Consider the following 21,327-nt stretch of genomic DNA (forward strand, 5'->3'; position numbering starts at 1 on the left):
TAAAATAAATGAAAAAGTTAACGTAACAAAGCGTGTAAAGTAAGCACTACGCCAAACGAGGTGATGTTTAAAATAAAATGGCGGGTGTCCATATTTCAAAGGGCGGTTACTGACTTTAAATGACAGTACTTTCATTTTACAAGCATGGTGCAATCAACGGAACCTCTATCGACCAGAAACGCTGACCTGTTTAGATTTTACTGCAAAAAAATCAAGCTTCAAAGCAAAAAAAAACAACTGATGTTCAAATGCGCTAATTTGGCTGGTCGATGATTTATGGTATCGCTCTTGTCAAGAAGTTCATTTCTATGTCCTTTGTAGATGTAGATATCGCACAATCAACAAGCCGTCCTGAGTGGTTATTAAATAAGAGTACAGTAAAAGATCTTACAGTTTAGATGGCGAATATTTACTCGTCAACTGGAGTCTTCTGATAAAATTAATATAATAAACTGCAAACAAAAGCAGAAAGCAGATAACCAAAAACGAAGAACAAGTAAAGGAAAAAGGATGATTGAGATTTTATTTCTTCAAAGATGACAAAAGTTGATATTTCATTGATAATCACTAAGTAATGAAACAACGATATTTATTTCATGCGAGCATGACTTCCTTGATGGATTAGCCGACGCCATCGTTGATTCTGTAATTTTTTTTTTTTTGCATGGTATCAAGCTTGGTAACTATTGATTTTACTCTTTGAAATGACCATCATTTGTTGTTTGGGTAACTTCGGGTGCTACTGATGGCGCCACATAATCTTCTTCAAACTCTTCCAGATCCTTTCCTTTTGTTTCGGGCACCCAGAGAATAGTGACAATCAGGCCTAAAAACATAATGGCAGCGAAAATCCCTAATGTCTCTGGTAAAAAGGCATGTTCTCCCGGGTACGTATCATTAGTCTCCACCAGCACATTAAACGCAAACGATGCAATAATCGCGCCAGCTTTACCAGCTGCAGCAGAAATACCGTGTGCTGAAGACCGGACTTTTGTGGGAAATACTTCACCGGGAATAATAAACGTGGTTGTATTTGCACCAAAGTTTTGAAAAAGTTGAGCCAAAGTAAAGATGGCAATAAATGCTGGTACAGATCGATCGCGCAATTGGTAATATGCTGCAGACAGAATGATGAATAGAATTGTACACATAGAAAATCCCATTATTTGAATTGTACGACGACCCCAACTTTCAATAAAGATAACGGATAGGTAGTATCCTGGTACAGAACCAAGTACTGTAATAATCACTTGACCAACAGCATTCCACCACATAGTCTCAAACGCAGTCGATTTATTGCTAAACCCAATTGCAGATAGCACGTAGCTATTGTTTAGACCAAGACCATAAAACGCAATGTCTAGTAAAAACCACGAAAGCGAAGTACCAAGCAGCACTTTAAGATGTCTCCATTGACGAAAATAAGCTCTGAATTCAGCCCAATGGCTACGTTTCTCCATATTGATAGGATCAATAACACGTTTGTTGTGAGCCTGGATGGTTGATTCTTTTAACTTGTCACCTTTCACTGCGATAGCTGCTGTGGCTTGTTCGACATCATGCTTGACATCGAGCGCATAGCGTGGTGATTCGGGCATTGTGAATCGAAGATAGACTGTAGCCACTGCTGGCACCGCTCCCAATCCAATACATAGTCTCCACACATAATCCAGATTCATTACATCAGCATTGATCGCTTGTTTAAAAATAGCCAAAATGATCAAAGTGACAATAGCTGCAGCAAGATTACCTATACCTTGCATCGAAAAAATGAGTGCCATCATCATACCACGCTTCCCTGTTGAAGACCATTCAGAGGTGATGGTAGCAGACATGGGGTAATCGCCTCCTATACCTATGCCTAAAATAAGACGCCATAGACCTAAAAACCCGAGTACCGAAACGCCTCGTACGGTAGAAGCAGATGTAGCGCAGTTTATTGTTCCCATAATGATGATTAGAAGTTCAAACCCGTAGATTCTTCGACCAAAAATATCGCCCATAAAACCAAACGTTAGTTGGCCAATTAAAGTACCTACAGAAGCCATGCCTTTCACAATTCCTTCCGTCTGTGCAGGTACTTTGTTACCATTGTTTGAGTAATATACAAATCCAATCATTGGCATTGCCAAGTTGATAATAAAAACATCGTATGAGTCTGTAAAAAACCCGGCGCCCGAGGTGAGGATTGTTCTGACCATAAACCAGTTAAATTTCTTCTTTTTTTCGAGTTCTTGCAAGCTAGGTAGCTTTGTTGGTTGAATTTCATGCTGTGAAGTAGATTGCATATGAAGTGTTTCTGATAGATATATTTAAGAAGTAAAGTAGAAAGAAAGAAAAGCTTGTTAATATTGACAGGTCATGCAAAAAAAAAAAAAAAAAAAAAAAAAAAAGGTAGAACTAATTGGTTCTTAGAGCAATTTAATCGGCCAATCAAATGTCTCAAATGGGTGCGCATGCTCCATGTTACAACAGCGATTAAATCATCAATCGTCATGAAAGTCACCAATTAAAAAAAAAAGGCCTACTTGCATGAACTAGTTTCAAACGTGATGTTAAATCAATTTATTGATTGGGGGCCATATGGCTTTTTATACACTATTTTCCAAAATTATTGGCGTAATTTTTTGAAAAAAATAGACCAAGGGTTAACCAAATGTACCAAATTGCTAAAATAATCTGACTAAAAATATAGTTTATAAATGTTTGCTGTTCCTATTAAAATATGAATTCCAATGAGACACCCTCTGGGAGCTGAAGATCCTCGTGCAGTTGATGACAATACACAATACATTTGTGCTAAGCATATCAGGTCGATATTCGTTTAATATAAATTTGGTGCGATATCTGCCTGTGTTTCAAACATCCGCCAGACAAAGATAAGGGGATTTCATTGATTGGAACGCGCTAAATAAATCAAAACATTTGATCAGTTGTTACTCTGAAGATTACAAGTTTAAGAAAGGCTCCATTTTTATTATTGTAAAGCAAATCCTGCAAAGCTTTATAGGCGTATTACCAAATTGCTAAAACGTGTGATAGTTTGTGAGGTGACAAATCTATAAACTGCTTCCCTATAAGAACTATGTTTATTCCCTGCTATACGACAATCGATACCTTAATTTTGGATACTCAAATCTTAAAGAATAGGGTATTAACACAATTGGACAAGCAAGTAGTTTACGGTGGAACTATAAATCTCAATTCAAAAGGAATGGAACCACAAGGTTGTAGTAAATAAATGAAGTTCAAAGGAATGATATACACTGACGGCGCAGGTGTATCTATTCTTAAACAAAACTATGATCCAGGGAGAAGAGGTGGTAAGAAGAATAAAACCAAATAGAAGACAAGAATCCCTTCAAATACATGGAAGATCTGAAAAAAGAAGGCCTTCTTGCTGATGTCGGTAAATGTGTTTTCGCTGATTCAGGTCGAAGAGGCCTACAATATTGTATGCACTTCCCAAAACAGAATGGGTTACAGATACACAATTCATCAGAAAGGAGTTGAAACAAAGTCCAGAAAATTTAGGAAGCTCCACTTCAGTGAACAATTTTTTTTTTTTGTAAACTATATAGAAGCTAGAGCAGATGTGTCTGAATGCTTCAACAACTACTACGGTTATGAGAATATACCTCCAGGAATCAGGACTCCTAATTTTTTATCTTATCGCAAAATGAAGCTTTCAAGTAGTATTAACATGAAGCAATCGGAAAAGCGATTAGCTAAAAAGCTAAGACAAAAGTTTAAACGAGACTCTATAGTTTTTATAGGTAACTCGATTGCAGCAAACGTAAAGTACCACGAACCCACCAAAGGAGTTGGAATAAAAAACATGCTTCAGAAAGAAGGATTCAAAGTCTATTTGTTGGATGACTTCAAACCTCCCTTATTATGTTCTTCGGGTAAAGATGATACTACCTTTGAAAATGCAAAGAACCTCAAACCCCTACGCCGTTCAGACGAACTAAAAATGCTACTGTAATATGTCATGGTTTGTTAAGATTAAACTAAATGTGTTAGTATCTAGAATACTATGAAACTGAATACCAGTTTAAAACTTGTGGATGTACCAATGAGAAATGTCTGCAAGATAGCAGTTCAATAACAGAGATATGGCCTCAGCGTTGAATTTGAGACAAATTTTGTTTGGGTTTGTGGTAAAATAGCATTAGACCTGAAAGGTTCGTACGCAACAGGGCAGCCAAGCACTTCCAACAACAAGACCAAACCTCAAAAGAAAAGCATCAGCTTATCCTTCCATCCCTGGCACTTCAAACAAAAGTAATTTTCCCGTGCAGTTACCGCTTTCGCCCATCAAGATACATATCAAGTTTTTGACTAAATGCATAATGAAAATAAATATTTTCACACTATGAACCTGATTTTTTCAAACTTTGTGCGATAAGTGAACTAATAATTTCGCAAATAGTGTAACATTTGGTGAAGACAAATGACACGGCCATTTTGATTCGTCTAACATTGTCTGAATTTAAAGTGTGAAAGCTGTAGGTCCCGTCAATCTGAATAATCAATGCTTTTTGAGCTTAAACCTAAAAAAGAGATTCAACTCGCTCTTTTCACTTTTCTATTTTCTATTCCTTTAATTAACTTAAATGACTCCTGAAGAACAAGTTGAACGTCTCAAGCAATTCCGTGTTGAGCTTGGTGCTATTGAGCACTCTGTATCTGACGATGTAAGTTTTGAATGAGAAGTGCCTGTATAACAATCTAATTTTATTATGTAGTATCTTGAACAATTCTTGATTGCTCGTAGCTGGAACATTGTAAGTTTTTGTTTGTATAATAGGACGCTATAAACAAAGAAATTAAAAAGTAAATGGACATTATTACAGGCAGGTGCAAAGGATCAACTGTTAAAAACATTTGAATGGCGTAAATCAAATGATGTTGATCATCACCCAGTTGCCACACTTGAAAACAAGTTGCCTGTTTTATATGCTGTTCGTGGTTATCAAAGTATTCCCGACAGTAATTTAGAAGCACTTCCCGGTGTATCCGAATCCGTATTGAGAATTAACAAGTATATGGGTGGTGCCTGTCTTCATAAGACAGATAGAGAAGGATGTCCTATTTATATTGAAAGATTGGTAAGGTGATGAAGAAAGGATAGGAAAATGGATGATACTCAACCGTTTATTTATTTTTTAAAAAAAAAGGGTTACCATAAGGCAAAGGATATCGCTAAACATGCTACAGTGGAAGAAGTGCAAGGTTATCATGTAGGTTGTAATGAATTTTTACATCGTGTGGTGATGAAGGACTGCTCCAAAGCGGCCGGGCGTCATATTAATCGCGAAACTGTGATTTTTGATTGTACCAACATGGGTTGGAGTCGTAAGTTTTGTGTATTCTCTTAAAGTGTAGTATTAAGAAGCTAATTTTTTTTTCTATCCTAAGAATTGCATATGCCTGCCTTGCACTTTATCCGTGCAATTGCAGATTGTGATCAAAAATACTATCCTGAGACACTTAACAAATTTTTCTTGGTCAATGCACCTGGTGCGTTTGTATATGTTTGGAAAATTGTCAAGGCTTGGTTAGATCCTGGAGTAAGATAAGAAGTGTATATTACTGAAAGGGAAATGCCTAATTTTTTATAAATGAAACGTAGACCATTGCCAAGATTCAAATTATTGGGGCTGACTTTAAAGAGCCTTTATTAAAGCAAATTGCACCCGAGAATTTACCTGCTTTCTTGGGAGGTGAATGTACCTGTGAGCACATGGATGGTGGATGCGTGCCATCTCAAGGTAAAAAGGCCCTTCATTTATTTAGTATTAGAGCTGACATTTTTCTTCCCTTAGTTTTGAAAAACGCTAAACCTTTGGAGCCCCAGGCTCATAATGAAAATGTACCCACTGCATACAACACAGAAATTATGAAGAACGCAAAGACTTCAGACGTGGTTCGCGGACCCACCTTTTACTAGACATAGACTATCCCATCCATCATTTCTCTCTCATGTATAAAATTACAAAATAAACAATGGAAACAAGCACAAACACATACAGTTTTTTTTTTATCATCCGCGCAACAAAGACAATTTATTAAAAAGTTTAATTGTGGTTGGTTTTCTTGTATCAAAAAAGGGGTGATTAATGAGACGAGATGTTTAATCGAAAAGACCTGTAATAGAGATGTTAGAAAAACGGTTGAACGTGTACGATATAATGAAGACTTACCGAAACCCATATCATCATCGGATTCTTCCTTCTCCTCAACCTTCTCTTCTTCAGCAGGGGCATCGGAAGAGGCGGCAGCGGCACCAGAAGAGGCAGCGGGGCCGGAACCAGGGGCACCAACGTTCATGAGGAGGGCCTTAAGGTCTTGACCGGCGAGGGCCTTGGCGTAAAGGGAGAACCAGATAGGCTCAACCTCAATACCGGCAGCGGCAACGAGGGTTTGGAGCTTATCAGCCTACAGTTGTAATATGTGAGTATCGAAAAGAGAGGGTCACTCTTATTAACAGTTGACTTACGGTGATCTCAACATTGTCATCCTCGAGGATGAGAGCGGCGTAAACAACAGCAAGTTCAGCAGACATGCTAAGAATGAGGAGAGAGCATTAGTAATTGACATTTTACTCAGAAAAAAAAAAGTCGCATGGTCTATAAAAGATGTATGGATGGATCGTCCGTTTGACATCCGTTCGTACATACAACATCCACTATCGATGGACCATGGTTTCTCTCTTTTTTTTTAGGGATATACTACATACGCGCAACGGATGGATGTAATTTGAAGGAGGATTTCTTGGATACACCAATTCCAAGTTTTTACTTGAATTCAACAATTACGAAACCAGTCCCACGTCTGAGATTGTAAATAAATAAAAAAAAAAGTGGTCTCCCTTCGGATCATGAGGGCAGGGCCAATGAAATTAAAAATTAGTGATCCGAGTACCCCCAGACTTGTCTGCCTGCCAGGCTTTTGAAGACTATCCGCTATAATTATACGACTTAGTGTTTCTTCTGATCACTAAATATAAATCTGATTGGCTGATTCAAACGACAAGATGTGTGCAAAATGCGTACGGATGTAAAACCTAGCATGGTATGTTAAGTTATACCTAACAGATACTTGCTACAATTCACTACAAGTGCTTTAAGAAGGTGCAATTTAAAATGGGGTGATACAAAGGCTTTGGATTTAAACATGAGCTATCGTATCTTTGCCTATCATGGAGACTAAGCTCGTTATCATTAATGACGATCGAACCAAGTCATCCTATGAGGCATTAACTAAATGCACTCGATGTATAAAATAGAACAAACTGTCACTCAAGATGGACCCAAACCATATCCGTTAACTAAATGACAGGTCTAAATACAGAGATGTTGTCAAACTATAATATTTCCTCCCTTTTTCTCTCATATTCTAATACACCAAGTATAATCCTTCAAAAGACCCTATGAAAAGACCAGCTCCTTACGATAAAGGGAGCAGATAGCATGGCCTAAGTGAGTTGATTGTACATTATCTGATATAACAAAGGCTGACACTCCTTTTTGTTTACCAGGAAAAAGACAGCAATACACGGGAGGTAAGTTTAGCCGCACATTTAGATTGAAAACACAACTCTGGATGTTCACTCCATCCACTATGCTAGGGGATATGCCAGATGGAGTCTTACAATTTATTTATATTTTTTTGGGCTAATGAAAACCATATTGATCTATCTGATGACTCCCAAGATCGAATGATGAAAGTAAGGTTCAGCGGGGCGTTTGGGAATTGCCAATTCAGTCTTAATGAATTTATCCAGCGCTCGCAGCGCCTCTGCTTCATTTTCATTTTCCCTTTTTGTTTTTAAGTTTAACTATTTTATTTTATTTTAAGAAGCACAAAACAACCAATGTGTACAAATCCTTACGAAGAAGGGTTCAGGCTGACGGTGCTTTTCTTTTTCTCGAATTGAGATCAAAAGCAATTCATACTATAGGTGTCGTGGCCCGGGATGTTTGCTTTCGCCTTATAATACCCGTCAATGCTGCTCCAGCATCTTGGCTATGTACGGCCTTAGTGACCTCAGCAGATAATTTAAGCGCATGGTTCTATCAGACAGACGTAAGTTCAATGAGTTACACACATAAATAAAACAACACTACCTTAAACATGAACAAAGCATCAATGGTTTTACAAGCATGTTCTAGCTCAGTCGTGCTTGTTGGCAACGTCAGCTCTTCAACCAAAACAGGAACGAATACACCTTCTTTCTGCTGCAACTTATACATGTATCCAGTATAACCTACTCTATAGTATTAGAACTCGGATTAAAGTACTAAACATACATAACACTTACCAATGACATCCATAGCCAGGATGTCATTTGCTCTCATCTGGTATTTTTTCTTCAGAAAATCAAGATCGGAAGGCTCGATCTCAACTTCTGTTTGGCTGCCATGCGTGAGGCTTCAATCCTATTCAGTGTTAAATATGTTAGGAGAAAGTAATTTCTTTTTTTAGTCTTGTATCTTACATGGATTTGAAAATCTCCGGAACTTTGAAAGCACCGGTAATTTCAAGAATATACTGGTACAAATGTAGCTGTTTAGACGTAATACTTGTCATCATGCTATTGGTACTTACTGTTTACCGGCACTGTAATTGAGAAAAACCTAGTGTGAGCAATAATTTTTTGATGATATTTGGAACTTACCTTTGGAAATTTTCCTCCAGTAAATGATTGTCCGAAGAAGACAATTCGATGCATATGTGCAAAAAACAGGCAATGCCTACACCTACGTGTATTTTTTTTTAATTGTTACTGTCTTTTTTAGAGTTACGTGATATTTTATTTTTCTTACATATCATCGATCCTTAGCGGATCACCAACGACGGCCCACCCGATTCTCAGCCCTATCATAAGATAAGGGCTTACGGATACCAGGGAAGTCTTCGCTATATATAGCCAGTATAGCCTATCCAATAGTATTAGGACTCGGATTAAAATACCGCATACACAAACACTTACCAATGACAGCCATAGCCAAGATGCTTTCAGTCTTAATTCTGTATTTTTGCTGGAGTGAATTGAGAATCGAGAGGTTTGACCTGAGATTCTTCGATTGTTGTTTTAAGGCTGTTGCTGTACTTGTCAAAGGCTTCTTCCATTCGTCATTTGACAACTCGACTTTTGTTTTTCTTATCTTCATGTAAACAATTGCGTCGATTTTTTTTATGCTTGAAGTTGACAGTGTGTGAGTGGATTCGGCAGTATTCGGATACAAAGGCTGATTGGAGATCATATCTTCTTTTACCGCTAATGATCCAGGCTCACCACTAGCAGTTGATATATGCATTAATAATGGGTGTTGTAAATTCACTGGGTATTATCAAAAGCATACTTACTCTAAGACCTTCAACTGTGTTCCCTTAAACAGATAATCTAGCATTTTGGCAAAGTGACGGTATGCAGTGTTTTCACTGTCGGTGCTGGCTACCATGGTAGAAGTTTCGATCCTATTCAGTGTTAAATATGTTAGAAGATTTTTTTTTTTTTTTTGTCTTATATCTTACATCGGTTTCAAAATATCTAAAGCTTTGCATCTGTCTGTGTGCGCAAAATTATTCTGCTACAAACTTAGCTACTCTGATAAAAGTTTGATCATCACAGATTATTTCTACCTCCAAGTATCACCACCTCAGAATATCATCACCTCCGAGCATTGAATCACGACCAAGAATCACCACCATACTTGCATCACAAATTATGTTTGGAAAAGTGACGGTACGCAGTGTTTTTACTGTCGGTACTGGCTGCCATGCTTGAGATTTCAATCCTATTCAGTGTTAAATATGTTAGAAGAAAGTTTTTTTTTTTTTTTTTTTTTTTTGTCTTATATCTTACATCGATTTTAGAATATCTAAAGCTTTACATCTGTCTGTATGCGAAAGATTATCACGGTACAAACTGAGCTGCTCCGATAGAATGCTGATCATCATAGCATTGGTGTCAACCTTGTCACCACCGCTGTAGTTAAAGAAAACTTAGTGTGAGCAATAATTTTTCGATGATATTTGGAACTTACATTTGGAAATTTCCCTCCAGTAAATGATTGTCCGAAGAAGACAAATCGATGCATATGTGCAAAAAAGAGGCAATGCCTACACCTACGTGTATTTTTTTTAAATGTTACTGTCTTTTTTAGAGTTACGTGATATTTTATTTTTCTTACATATCATCGATCCTTAGCGGATCACCAACGACGGCCCACCCGATTTTCAGCCCTATCATAAGATAAGGGCTTACGGGTACCAGGGAAGTCTTCGCTATATAGCCAGTATAGCCTATCCAATAGTATTAGAACTCGGATTAAAGTACCGCATACAGAAACACTTACCAATGACATCCATGGCCAAGATGCTTTCTATTCTTAATTCGGTATTTTTGTTGGTGTGAATTAAGAATGGAAAGGTTTGACCAGAGGCTGTCGCTGTACTGGTCAAAGGCTTCTTCCATTCATTATTTGACAACTCGACTTTTGTTTTTCTGATCTTCATGTAAACAATTGCGTCGATTTTTTTGATGCTTGAAGTTGACAATGTGTGCGTGGATTCGGCAGTATTAGGATACAAAGGCTGGCTGGAGATCATATCTTCTTTTACCGCTATTGATCCAGGCCCACCACTAACAGTTGATATATTTATTATTAATGGGTGTTGTAAATTCACTGGGTATTATCAAAAGCATACTTACTTATTTCAGGAATTCCATAGTCAACGGCAAAAAAAGATCCATGGAAGTTATAGTCTCGAGAGAATTTCTGGACTTGCCATCAAACACACCAGCTCTAAGACTTTCAATTGCGTTCCCTTAAACAGATGATCAAGCGGTTTGGCAAAGTGACGGTACGCAGTGTTTTCACTGCCGGTACTGACTGCCATGCTTGAGGTTTCAATCCTATTCAGTGTTAAATATGTTAAAAGAAAGTTTTTTTTTTTTTTTTTTTTTTTTTTTGTCTTTGATCTTACATCGATTTTAGAATATCTAAAGTTTTGCATTTGTCTGTGTGCGCAAGATTATTTTGCTACAAACTTAGCTGCTCTGATAAAAGTTTGATCATCACAGATTATTTCCACCTCCAAGTGTCACCACCTCCAAGCATTGAATCACGACCAAGAATCACCACCATACTTGCTTCACAAATCATGTTTGGAAAAGTGACGGTACGCAGTGTTTTCACTGTCGGTACTGGCTGCCATGCTTGAGATTTCAATTCTATTCAGTGTTAGATATGTTAGAAGAAAGTTTTTTTTTTTTTTTTTTTTTTGTCTTATATCTTACATCGATTTTAGAATATCTAAAGCTTTACATCTGTCTGTATGCGAAAGATTATTACGGTACAAACTGAGCTGCTCTGATAGAATGCTGATCATCATAGAATTGGTGTCAACCTTGTCACCACCGCTGTAGTTAAAGAAAACTTAGTGTGAGCAACAATTTTTCGATGATATTTGGAACTTACATTTGCACGACTTCGTCCACCAACTGTTTGTCCGAAGACGACAACCCGGTGTGTTTAACGTCATCAGTGTCCTCCAAGGTCTCCATCTCCTTTTCGGTAAATTTTTTTTTAAAAAAATTATATGATGCGGGCTGCAAGATGTTAACAATACTCGAAATTGATAGCCTAATAGAAATATAAATCGTTGGCCACCACTTTCGTATAATACTACTTTTAGAAAAAATTACTTAGTTTAACATCATATCATCATTGTCATCAAGTGAGGATTTAAGCAATAGATTAGCAGCAACACCGTGAAGCTTTTCCTTGATTGATGCTTCTTTTCGACTCACTTGGCTTAAAAAAATGTTATCCTCACTATTAAATGGCTCTTTTGCCATCTGAATAAAATTGTAGGTTATTATTGTAAATAGTTTCAGTTTTTAAAAATTACCTTTTTGTAAAATATGCAATGGAGTTTTTCAATATCTTCAGATTTGGCCTCTTCGTTTTAGGCCTCATCTTCCGAGATTAAGAATTACCACGAATATGTTAATTAAAGTAACGCACAGATTTCCAAAGAAACCCATGCGTCTAGCGCAACCCAGCGGGTTCGGCTCGGGAGTGAGCATATGGGCGTAAACCCAAATAACCCATACGAGGATCTTGAAAAGAAACCCTTTCCAGGCATCTCTTTGAAGATGACCGAAAGAGACGATTAACCAGACTTGAAGGCCTCTTTTTGACGTCAACGAAACCGGTCTAGCCCACATTCAACACCAAATGAGTCTTTCATTTGCTTGAAATCACCACCAATGTTTAAAATTAATGGTGATTTTAAGAAATAAACTAAAGACGGAGGAGCAAAATAAGAATGCTTAAAGTATAAGAATAAATCATGTGCAATTCTTGATACAGACAGCGTTCCTTTAACGCGTAAATTTCAGTCCATCTTTTTTTTTTTAATAAATAAGAGGTAATGTTTTAACTAACCTTTTCACAATACGCAGTACTTTTTTTAAAAAAATGATAGTGTTAGAAAGAAGGGAAGAAGAAGGTGTGTGAACAAGTTTTGTATTTATAGACTGATAAACGATAGTTGGATTACGGCATGCTGATATATTTGTTTATCAGTGTTTCAGTACTAACACATGAACCAATGCTGAAGCATGATATGGTACGTCAGCATTATGTCATCTCAGTGGTCTAGATTTACTTTTTTATCAATAATTCTGAATCAACAGCGTTGTTTTGCACGGAGAACAAAATTAAAGTAAAACCAAAAGTATGTGTTAGAACTTGGATACCTCTTTATTATGGACGAGAAAAAAATAAATTAATTTAAAAACGTGTGATGGTCTATAAGAAAAAACCATAGATTTTTATATGAAGAACTTGATAGTTCTAGGGAGAATATTAAGCGCCTTATTGGATCATGATGTAATAACCTGGTGATAATAAATAATTAACATGTCTTTAAATTTAGCCCTTCCATACTGAGTATATAAATATTAGTCAGAGGGATCAACAGTAAACATCAGATGACAAGAGTAATATTTGTGCTCAGGATCTATTAATATTCTATAGTCCAGGCCCATTCGATTGTATTGCTTTTTTCAGAATAAATATTTACTCGACACAAGGTTGTGCCCTGTGTACGGACTTCAACGGTAGGATGAGAACAAGCGGCGGGTATTGTGTGATTCATGATTAACTTTTATATTTATTATCCATCCTTAATGTGATGTGACAATTAACTTTATTATTATATCTATTACACTTTCCAAGAATCTTCGATCGTCTTGCACATTATCTGTATAAAAGGCTATTGGGGGTCTCATGGCTGTAGCCTTCGTATGTATGCATCAGTTCGTTGAAAGACCATCGAAGATACTCGAGTGATTTTGAAGGTATTAACAACATCATTCTGATTTCTTCAAATTCGTTACAGATTGTGTATAGTGCATTGAACATATTAGTTCCATCAACACTCGCCATGTGTTTGGCAATCTTGAAAGAATGATCACCTTTCAATACCTTTCCACCTAAAAGCATCATTTGCTTGTCCATGTAAGGCCTAAGTTTTTCAATGACGGCAGTGTAAATGGTTCTAATATACGTCTGAGTAGGTGTATAACCTGCGTATCCTTTTTGGTTGTCAAAAGACGAAAAAGGCCCAATGACTGTTGGCATTGCAAAGAACGGAGTAATACTTTGATCCCCGTAATTGGCCTTTATAAAACATATCAATATTAAAATATATACAAAGAGGAAGAAAAGAATGGCTACCTTCATAGCAGTGAGATATTGTAGCTCACTGCGGTCATGCTTTAAAGTATGCAGCTCACGCAAAAACTTTCAGGACCCATCGAGTTTTGGATGCATGGTCTTAAGAGGTCACCCACTTGAAACAGCAACCTCTGTGGTTAAGTTATACGGAGGAGAATTCAGCTTTGTAATTGAATGGGCAATTGACGTGCCTGCTTAAAAAGCTCCGTTACGATGATTATCAAGACACCTGTATCTTTTTCTTGCGCTGTTACTTTCAGTCCTAGTTAGTAGACGCTTGAAGGGGGCGGAGCGAGTCTTCCCTCTTGTTCTTTGACTTGATAACTGTAATTTGATCTTTGACATTTGGAAATTGGTTTACAATGCGGTTAGGAAAGATTGAACGTAGGAACATTAGACACCATTTTAATATTTACTGCAAACCTGATTTCTCTAATTACCTCAATGGCTTTCACCATTGGAGCATAGCTTTAAACAAAGTAGTTTGTTGGAGACCAAGTCTCTATGGGATAGATGTTTTTTTTGGCTCTATGGCCTACAGTTTTTTTTTATTTTAGGCGGTCTTCCTGTTCTAAACGTGAAAGAGGTGATCTACATAAAAAATGCCATTTCCTGCAAAAAAAAAATCTCCGCTTATGTCTGCAAGGGCCTAGGCACATTAAGCTCATACATTTTATCAATGACATCTCTCTGATGTTACCCATTAACCAAGGTGGTATTATTTTAGAGAGTTGAATGATAAATTATACACGTCGTGTGTCAATATGAAAGAACATACTATACTAACGTATTGGACATAGTATCTGCATAAGGCCCTTCTCCTGTGAATGAAATCGGCCAATCAGGCTCACACTTAGTGATCGGACAGACAAAGCTATTGGTTATTTTTTAAAACCAGGACCAATGGCATTAAAAGCTAATGATCGGAATTTCCGGCCCAGATTCTGTTAGCCAGGACGGACCTCCGTAGGCCCGATAGGTACAAATGGGGGCGGCCAAAGCATCAACGTAAACCTGGTCAAGCAAGGCTGTAGAAGCACGGCATGTTCATGCTATATAAATCTGGTTCTTCGTACTACCAGGTGCACATATTTAGGTATTTTTAAAGCAATAATGTTTGTGAAACAGGACTTATTGTAATAAGTGCTTTAGAACCACCAAATTCATGAGCATTTGATGAACTGGTATGAACCGATAGTTAAAAAGGGATGCTGGTAATGTATAATTTCTAGAAAAAAGAAACGTAAGCATTCGTTTATATCAGACAGCTTAGAATGTCAGTAGCTCTCTAAATGCGAGTAAATCAATAAATTCAGTTATAACGGTTTTTGTAATAAGAAGAGCTCAAAATGCCAGAGAATGTATTTAGGGTATTTTACCTTTTATAAGTCATCCTGTGTTTGTGATACAGGTCAATTGGAATTAAGAGTTTATTAAAAGTTTTATTTATTAAGTAAGATTACTATGTATCAATGTCGGCGAGATGAGAGCGTAATAATACGATGGCATCAGATTAGAAAATAGACAACCCAACTTTGATCCTTTTTTTTTCGGGGGGTGCAATTGTCGCAATTTGATATCATTTCTTGGATATTTCAACTTATGAGCCATACAAGAAGAAAGCTTATGTATTGCTCAAGTGAAAAGTATAGAATACAAGTCAAATGTTACATACAGTTAATGTCTTTTTTTTTTCACACACACTGGTAAATAAGCTTGTTCCGGGAGTGATGGAGAGATGATTTAAGGAGCTGAGACCCACTCTCGGTGTCAAGACAAATATAAACAAAGACCTAATACGACTGCAAAAAGACATTGGAGTGAACTGATGAAAAGGCGATTAGGTCCTTTTAGACGGGCGTAGCATATTACACAAACAAGAACATGAATGTTTAAATGGCCATATTTTTTTTTTTGGGGCTGTGTAGGAGCAAAAAAGGCCTACGTAGGGATGGAAAAATTTATTTATGATGAATAGTTCCGTTTTCTAAAAAGTCAACCAGATCAACTTCCTCCCTTCGTTTCTTCATGCGAGCTTTAATCTGTTGGCGTTCTCTTTCGAGCATGGTCAAGATGACGAATTGTTCGGATCTTTCTTGTTCGAGTTCAAACGTCTTTAGTTTTTGCCAGTTAGCATGTTTATTGCATTTGCGAGGTTGTTGACATTGGGTGAATGACTTGTTGGGAGCGACGCGATGACCTTCCGAGTCTGTCAGGAGATGATTATTGTCTTCGCCTTGTTCGACATGAGCAACCTTTTCCCAGAGTGTATCCGACCATGAAAGCCTTGAGTCAAAACCACACAGTTCTTCCTTTTCATGCTGTATTAATAACGAGAGTAATTCGGACTTGTGCTCGCCAATGGCAATAATGAATTTGGCATGTAGCTTTTCATCCTTGACTCTGGTTAACCTTGAACGATCATCCTGGTCAGCAAAGGAACTGAGTTTGCCGCGCGAGAGAGGATTGTAATGACTTTGTGGGTCTGATGTGGCATTGCGTTTCTTCATTTCTGCGAGTTCGATACGAGCACGTGCTACTTGCATGCCACAGGTATCTGTACAATATTTGCTCAAATGACCCAGGTTTGTACCTATCCTTGCTGCTTTTTGGCAAGCGGGATTCGCACACTGTGGTTTCCATGAGGTCTTTTTCCCTGTAACTATATAAAAAAAAAAGCGCTGTTAAAATCGTTTGGTAGTCTCCAAGATGATATTCCCTTAATTTTTACCTTTGGCGCAGCTTTCGCAGAAATAGAGGTCGATGAATTCGCCTTGTTTTTCACTGATTTGGATGCATTCGCCATGAAACCATTGATCACATTTGTCGCATGCAATCATGAATCGAGGCACATCATAGGGTCGTTTACAGAAACAGTAGAGTGTGCTTGAATCTATTGAGGAAGGGTCTAGTGGTGGAGGTAATGGAGGTCTTGTTGAGAATAATGTGGGTGTTGCTGGTTGAGGAGAGTTAAGCACGACTTGTTTGGCTAATGGTGGTCTTCCTCTCTTTACTTTTTTTGCAGGCTATTATTTAATAAAGGGGAAAAAAAAGGGGAGGGGTTAGAAAGAAGAGGAAAATAAATAGATAGTTAAAAGACAATTACCCTTTCGCTGGGTGTTGCGGATGAGGATCTCTTTTTTTCTTCGTCTGTTTCAGTGGTATCTCCTCCTCCACCGTCAGAGACATCTGAAGAAGAAGGGTATGGTGGTGGGTATGTTGCTTTTTGTTTATAGTGTTCTTCAGGTGTTTCGACAGGTTGCCATTTTAAGATTGGGGCCATACGTTTTCGTAGAGGTAGACGGCTACTATTTTCTAAGCGTAATTCGGTTTCTTGTTGCATTATGTATAAAGTGTGTATATATGTGTGTGTGTGTGTGTGAAATATGTATAAGAGGAAAAAAAAAAAAAGAGAGAGGGGGTAAAAAGAAAAAAGAAAAAAAAAAAAGAGGAGGGAGGGGGTTGTACGAACTTTTTTTTTTTCTTTTTGTGACGTGTGAAAATTAATTTTTATTTGTACTGATGTATTTTGGTATCCTGTTCAGTGCTACTGCTACTGGAGAAGGAAGTATCAGGAATACGTGTGTGTTCTTCTACTGTCTTTTTAGGATGAAAGATGAGGATAACAATGACCCATACAATAATACAAGTGATGTTGACTAGATAATTCGGGGAGTGAGTCAGAATAAATAAATAAAAGGGAGGCAGTAAATGTCACTACTTACTATTACAAATCAAGAAATCAGCAGCAAACTTGTGCATGTTGATGGTCTTTTTGGCTGTCAATCCATCTGCACTCAAAATGATGAAACACAGTGAAAAAATAAAGAGTGCTACGGACAGTAGCAAATTCAAATCCTGAAAGTATTTCATCTTGTGCGTGATAAACTGTGCATCGTTGCGATATTGACTGTTACTCAACAGCTTTCGAAAACGAAAGTGGGAGACGCCTCCCAGCATCGATATCAACATCAGTTCTAGGATACATTTAGTCCTCTATCTCTCTTTCGTCGCTTATTAAAACTAGACGCATATTGTTTCTACCTTACCACATCCGTACACCAGTTGAGGCATGATTTCCTTGTATGTGTAGTTGTAAATGTCTCTGGAGAAATTGTATTGCAATACAGGGAACAGAATGATATTTACAATTGTCCTAAGAAGAAAAAAAAAAAAGGTGATGTTTAGTTTTTTCTATTTATATATATATATATAATCTGAAGGGTTTACTTTACATGATGATATAAAACTTGAACTCTTTGCTGGTCATAAATGTCGCTCTTGCCACGAGTTTAGCAAGATATTTCCAAAAGCACTGCAGCAACAATAGAGTACCGCTACAGTAAATAAGTTAGTTTTCCTATTACCCAAGATCCTTTCGTCTCTTTTTTGTGTCTTACATTTGTAAAGAGAAGCCGATGCACAGACTATAATCTATAAGTGTGTTAATTCATCCTATTGTTTATCAATGATGATCTGTTTTTTTAAATACCAGTGGGTGTGATTAAATCTCTGTCTGCCTGTGTCCATAGAAACTCTGGCTTTGTAACGATATGACCCAAGATTTGAACAAAGCCTTCCTCATACTTGACTTTACAGGAAGTGATGTCTAATGAGAAAGTATTAATAAAAAGCACCAGATGCCACAGTGTGCACTTGCCATAGTAAAGTTGAAAGGGTAGCATCACTAGAATCAGGGCAGTGACAATAGTTTTCAGCTCTCCTCTTTTGAACCGGTGCATGTACAAACAAGAATATCCACCCGTAATTTGAATACGGTACAAAAACCAGAGTAAGACATAACTTAGACCAATCGCTCTTTCTATTTAGGATGTCAACAATTTTTTTTTTTTTAAGAAAAAAAAAGGTTTGGAGGATCGACGGCTTACGTAAGAAACTAAAATCACTGAGATGGGTCATTTTTTAGATGGAATAAAAAATAATAATATTATGTTTGTAATAGTAAACAGAAAAAGAGAACCCTTTTTTTTTTTTCATCTGTTCGTTTATGATTTTTTTTGTTTTTATTTGATATCTGAATATTTAAGGAGGTTAGGGAGAAACCAAAGTTGTTTCGCCTTCTCAATTAGGGACAGCAGGAAAAAGATTTTATATAACGATGAAGATGACAAAAAAGAATACACAAGGGTTGGATTCTCACAGTGTCAGCAACAATTGTTGTGCAACATGTGACTGACCTATAAAAAATAAACCCACCCCGCATTTTTTCTATTTTTTTTTCTCTCTCTTCCTTCTTCTCTCTGCACTCTAAAATATCATGGCTGGTGATAAAGGACAATCTACCTCCAGTGTTCGTTCTGGGTAAGAAGGCTTACAACTTCAGTTTTTTTTTAGAGTAGAAAAAGGACTGACATGACATAGACACGAGTTAAACGTACAGGTACTGGAAACTTACCTTGTTCAACATATTCCTGGTTTCACGGCACCTTTAAATATCAGCCAGTTCCAACTTGGCCAATCCAACCCCACTTATCTCTTAAAAGACGCCAAGTAAGTTGTGTATACAACATAAGAAAAAAATAGGGATGCGTGTGCTTAATATTTCGGTAGCAAACAACAGTATGTGCTTCGTAAAAAGCCTCCAGGAGCCTTACTTTCAAGCACAGCACACGCCATAGAACGCGAGTACCGTATCATTCATGCCTTGGGCACAAAGACCGATGTGCCTGTTCCTAAAGTCTATGTGCTTTGTGAAGACACATCCGTGATGGGTACCCCTTTCTATGTCATGGAATTTTTAGCAGGTCGTATCTATGAGGATTGTCGCATGTTGAATCTGCCTTTTGAAGAGCGCAAGCAACTGTAAGTATTCATTTATTTCTTTTTCCGCCCCCTCTTCTCATGCATTTTTGTTTTAGCTGGTATTCGGCAGTAGAGACATTAGCGAAATTACACCGTGTGGATTTTAAAGCGATCGGGTTGGAAAATTATGGTCGTAACTCTGGATTTTATGCGCGTCAGATGAAGTCATTGAGCAGAGTGTCCAATGCCCAGGCCGTGGTGAAGGATGAGGAGACGGGACAGGTCGTAGGTCCTCTTCCCCGTTTAGAAGAAATGTTTGGCTGGTTCCAACGAAACCAGGTCTCTGACACTGCTACCATTGTTCATGGTGATTTCAAGATTGATAACATGGTAAGCTTTTCTTTTGTGTGGGGCATAATAACAATCCCTTTTTTTTTTAACTCATCCCAATGCTAGATCTTTCATCCTACAGAGCCTAGAGTGATTGGTGTATTGGATTGGGAACTCTCCACCATCGGCCATCCCTTGTCCGACTTGGCCAACTTATTACAGCCTTTTTATATCCCGGCCAATGTAGGTGGAGGTATGTTGGGATTCAAGGGATCAAAGGAAGCTTTACCTGTGCCCGGTGCAGATGAATTGATGGCTGTCTATTGTCGTATCCTGGGCCAACCTTACCCCATCTCACGCTGGAAGTTTGCTGTGGCCTTTTCCTTCTTCCGCTTGAGTGTGATTTTACAGGGTATTGCAGCCCGTGTGGCGCGTAAACAAGCGAGTTCAGCCGAAGCCAAGAGTTTTGCTGCTCGATTTAAACAGGTGGCTCAAATGGGACTGGATATTGTAGATGAAGGCAATCTTCAGGGAGATTCTAAATTATAACCTTTTATTTCTTTTTTTGTTAATGCCCCTTTAAAGCCATGGCGCCTGAAATTAAAGACATGATTTCATCCTCCTTTTGTATTTGGCTGTCGATTTGATATATCTAAAGAAAGGGATAAGTGTATGTATGTGTGTTTAGAGTGTGAATTTTACCTTTTTGATGGCATCCATGTCTCGGATAGAGGCAAGATGATCAAAGGAGACCATTTCACCTTCCACGCGTTCCTTAATATATGCTTCAGCCTAATTTTACATCAAAAAAAAGAAAAGAAAGGGATGAGACATTTTTTTTAAAAAAGTGATACGTAAGATCCCATTACTTCTTGAGCGGTGCTACTTCCTACACGGATCACCATCAAGTCTGTTGTCTCCACCTTGACACCAAACGCTATAAACGTTTTACCAATCTTTGATTGTGGGTAAGTATTTCTTTTCGGGGTTGAATAGAAAGAAGGACACTTACATTATTATTGATGCCAAAGGAAAAGGCGATTTCTGACTCGACATTGTTTGTTTTCAACTTGATTTGTTCATCGTGGAGTGCTCGATTCACGGCCAACAACAAGTGAAACTTGTTTAGAATCTTGGGCATGGTTTAGTTTTTTTTTTTCTTGATGTGTGTGTGTGTGTCAAGACCCATTCATTCTTACCATGTGTGCGTCAATAATGCAAAGACCCAGTGTGGGATCTTGATCGATGGATCTCTTTCTTAATTCAGTGGCATTAGTGACGTTTTGAAACAAGGCAAAATGGACAGGACCACGTTGAGGAGATAATTCTAACGTGTATGACTCCATGGCAACTTTATAAAAAAAAAATTAAAAAAGAAAGAAAAAAAAGAAAGCGTGTATATATGTGTGTGTGACAGTGATGGCAGGTTAGAAAAAAAAAAAAAAAAAAAAAAAAAAAAAGTGAGTGATTG

The 21,327-nt window shown here is 37.6% G+C and overlaps 11 protein-coding genes across 11 annotated transcripts; 3 read left to right on the plus strand and 8 right to left on the minus strand.

Annotated features, from left to right (window-relative positions):
* Positions 1 to 497: 497 nt before the first annotated feature.
* Positions 498 to 2,309, minus strand: EV154DRAFT_515251 (major facilitator superfamily domain-containing protein). Its single transcript, XM_051602238.1, has one exon. It carries the CDS (start codon positions 2,286 to 2,288, stop codon positions 693 to 695), a length of 1,596 nt encoding a protein of 531 aa, XP_051455605.1. The 5' UTR covers positions 2,289 to 2,309; the 3' UTR covers positions 498 to 692.
* A 320-nt stretch (positions 2,310 to 2,629) lies between these two features.
* On the plus strand, positions 2,630 to 4,134 carry EV154DRAFT_544608 (uncharacterized protein; the record flags this gene model as incomplete). The annotated part of the gene is made up of 5 exons (XM_051604611.1): positions 2,630 to 3,233; positions 3,255 to 3,323; positions 3,347 to 3,405; positions 3,434 to 3,776; positions 4,034 to 4,134. Exons 1-5 carry the CDS (start codon positions 3,086 to 3,088, stop codon positions 4,132 to 4,134), a joined length of 720 nt encoding a protein of 239 aa, XP_051455606.1. The 5' UTR covers positions 2,630 to 3,085.
* Positions 4,135 to 4,548: 414 nt separating this feature from the next.
* On the plus strand, positions 4,549 to 6,058 carry EV154DRAFT_515254 (CRAL-TRIO domain-containing protein). The gene is made up of 7 exons (XM_051602239.1): positions 4,549 to 4,700; positions 4,752 to 4,790; positions 4,860 to 5,114; positions 5,184 to 5,361; positions 5,425 to 5,576; positions 5,639 to 5,777; positions 5,832 to 6,058. Exons 1-7 carry the CDS (start codon positions 4,620 to 4,622, stop codon positions 5,954 to 5,956), a joined length of 969 nt encoding a protein of 322 aa, XP_051455607.1. The 5' UTR covers positions 4,549 to 4,619; the 3' UTR covers positions 5,957 to 6,058.
* EV154DRAFT_515255 (60S acidic ribosomal protein P1) lies at positions 6,039 to 6,843 on the minus strand. The gene is made up of 4 exons (XM_051602240.1): positions 6,746 to 6,843; positions 6,506 to 6,572; positions 6,210 to 6,444; positions 6,039 to 6,153 (listed from the first exon to the last, which is right to left on the minus strand). The coding sequence occupies exons 2-4, from the start codon at positions 6,569 to 6,571 to the stop codon at positions 6,140 to 6,142; spliced, it is 315 nt and encodes a 104-aa protein (XP_051455608.1). The 5' UTR covers position 6,572; positions 6,746 to 6,843; the 3' UTR covers positions 6,039 to 6,139.
* Positions 6,844 to 8,760: 1,917 nt separating this feature from the next.
* Positions 8,761 to 9,735, minus strand: EV154DRAFT_287404 (uncharacterized protein). The gene is made up of 5 exons (XM_051594781.1): positions 9,547 to 9,735; positions 9,379 to 9,489; positions 9,002 to 9,309; positions 8,835 to 8,948; positions 8,761 to 8,768 (listed from the first exon to the last, which is right to left on the minus strand). Coding segments are annotated over exons 1-4 (441 nt in total). The 5' UTR covers positions 9,549 to 9,735; the 3' UTR covers positions 8,761 to 8,768; positions 8,835 to 8,928.
* A 470-nt stretch (positions 9,736 to 10,205) lies between these two features.
* On the minus strand, positions 10,206 to 10,665 carry EV154DRAFT_287517 (uncharacterized protein). The gene has a single exon (XM_051594783.1). The coding sequence runs from the start codon at positions 10,621 to 10,623 to the stop codon at positions 10,318 to 10,320; it is 306 nt and encodes a 101-aa protein (XP_051455610.1). The 5' UTR covers positions 10,624 to 10,665; the 3' UTR covers positions 10,206 to 10,317.
* EV154DRAFT_287444 (uncharacterized protein) lies at positions 10,597 to 11,779 on the minus strand. Its single transcript, XM_051594782.1, has 5 exons — positions 11,723 to 11,779; positions 11,496 to 11,660; positions 11,315 to 11,437; positions 10,727 to 10,930; positions 10,597 to 10,657 (listed from the first exon to the last, which is right to left on the minus strand). Exons 2-4 carry the CDS (start codon positions 11,579 to 11,581, stop codon positions 10,774 to 10,776), a joined length of 366 nt encoding a protein of 121 aa, XP_051455611.1. The 5' UTR covers positions 11,582 to 11,660; positions 11,723 to 11,779; the 3' UTR covers positions 10,597 to 10,657; positions 10,727 to 10,773.
* A 3,945-nt stretch (positions 11,780 to 15,724) lies between these two features.
* EV154DRAFT_538961 (uncharacterized protein) lies at positions 15,725 to 17,106 on the minus strand (the record flags this gene model as incomplete). Its single annotated transcript, XM_051604318.1, has 3 exons — positions 15,725 to 16,299; positions 16,495 to 16,789; positions 16,870 to 17,106. The coding sequence occupies 3 exons, from the start codon at positions 17,104 to 17,106 to the stop codon at positions 15,725 to 15,727; spliced, it is 1,107 nt and encodes a 368-aa protein (XP_051455612.1).
* Positions 17,107 to 17,273: 167 nt separating this feature from the next.
* On the minus strand, positions 17,274 to 18,586 carry EV154DRAFT_424274 (uncharacterized protein; the record flags this gene model as incomplete). The annotated part of the gene is made up of 6 exons (XM_051596185.1): positions 17,274 to 17,422; positions 17,489 to 17,757; positions 17,999 to 18,100; positions 18,164 to 18,197; positions 18,256 to 18,349; positions 18,452 to 18,586. Coding segments are annotated over 6 exons (783 nt in total), but the record flags the coding sequence as incomplete, so codon positions are not given.
* A 341-nt stretch (positions 18,587 to 18,927) lies between these two features.
* On the plus strand, positions 18,928 to 20,688 carry EV154DRAFT_287609 (kinase-like domain-containing protein). The gene is made up of 5 exons (XM_051594785.1): positions 18,928 to 19,085; positions 19,146 to 19,274; positions 19,335 to 19,586; positions 19,643 to 19,916; positions 19,983 to 20,688. The coding sequence occupies exons 1-5, from the start codon at positions 19,042 to 19,044 to the stop codon at positions 20,403 to 20,405; spliced, it is 1,122 nt and encodes a 373-aa protein (XP_051455614.1). The 5' UTR covers positions 18,928 to 19,041; the 3' UTR covers positions 20,406 to 20,688.
* Positions 20,303 to 21,315, minus strand: EV154DRAFT_287593 (kinase binding protein CGI-121-domain-containing protein). The gene is made up of 5 exons (XM_051594784.1): positions 21,056 to 21,315; positions 20,869 to 20,988; positions 20,726 to 20,812; positions 20,559 to 20,648; positions 20,303 to 20,508 (listed from the first exon to the last, which is right to left on the minus strand). The coding sequence occupies exons 1-5, from the start codon at positions 21,200 to 21,202 to the stop codon at positions 20,425 to 20,427; spliced, it is 528 nt and encodes a 175-aa protein (XP_051455615.1). The 5' UTR covers positions 21,203 to 21,315; the 3' UTR covers positions 20,303 to 20,424.
* Between the last annotated feature and the right edge of the window lie 12 nt (positions 21,316 to 21,327).

The sequence above is a fragment of the Mucor mucedo genome (assembly GCF_025094135.1).
Source record: "Mucor mucedo strain NRRL 3635 chromosome Unknown EV154scaffold_73, whole genome shotgun sequence".
NCBI classification, from domain to species: Eukaryota; Fungi; Mucoromycota; class Mucoromycetes; order Mucorales; family Mucoraceae; genus Mucor; species Mucor mucedo.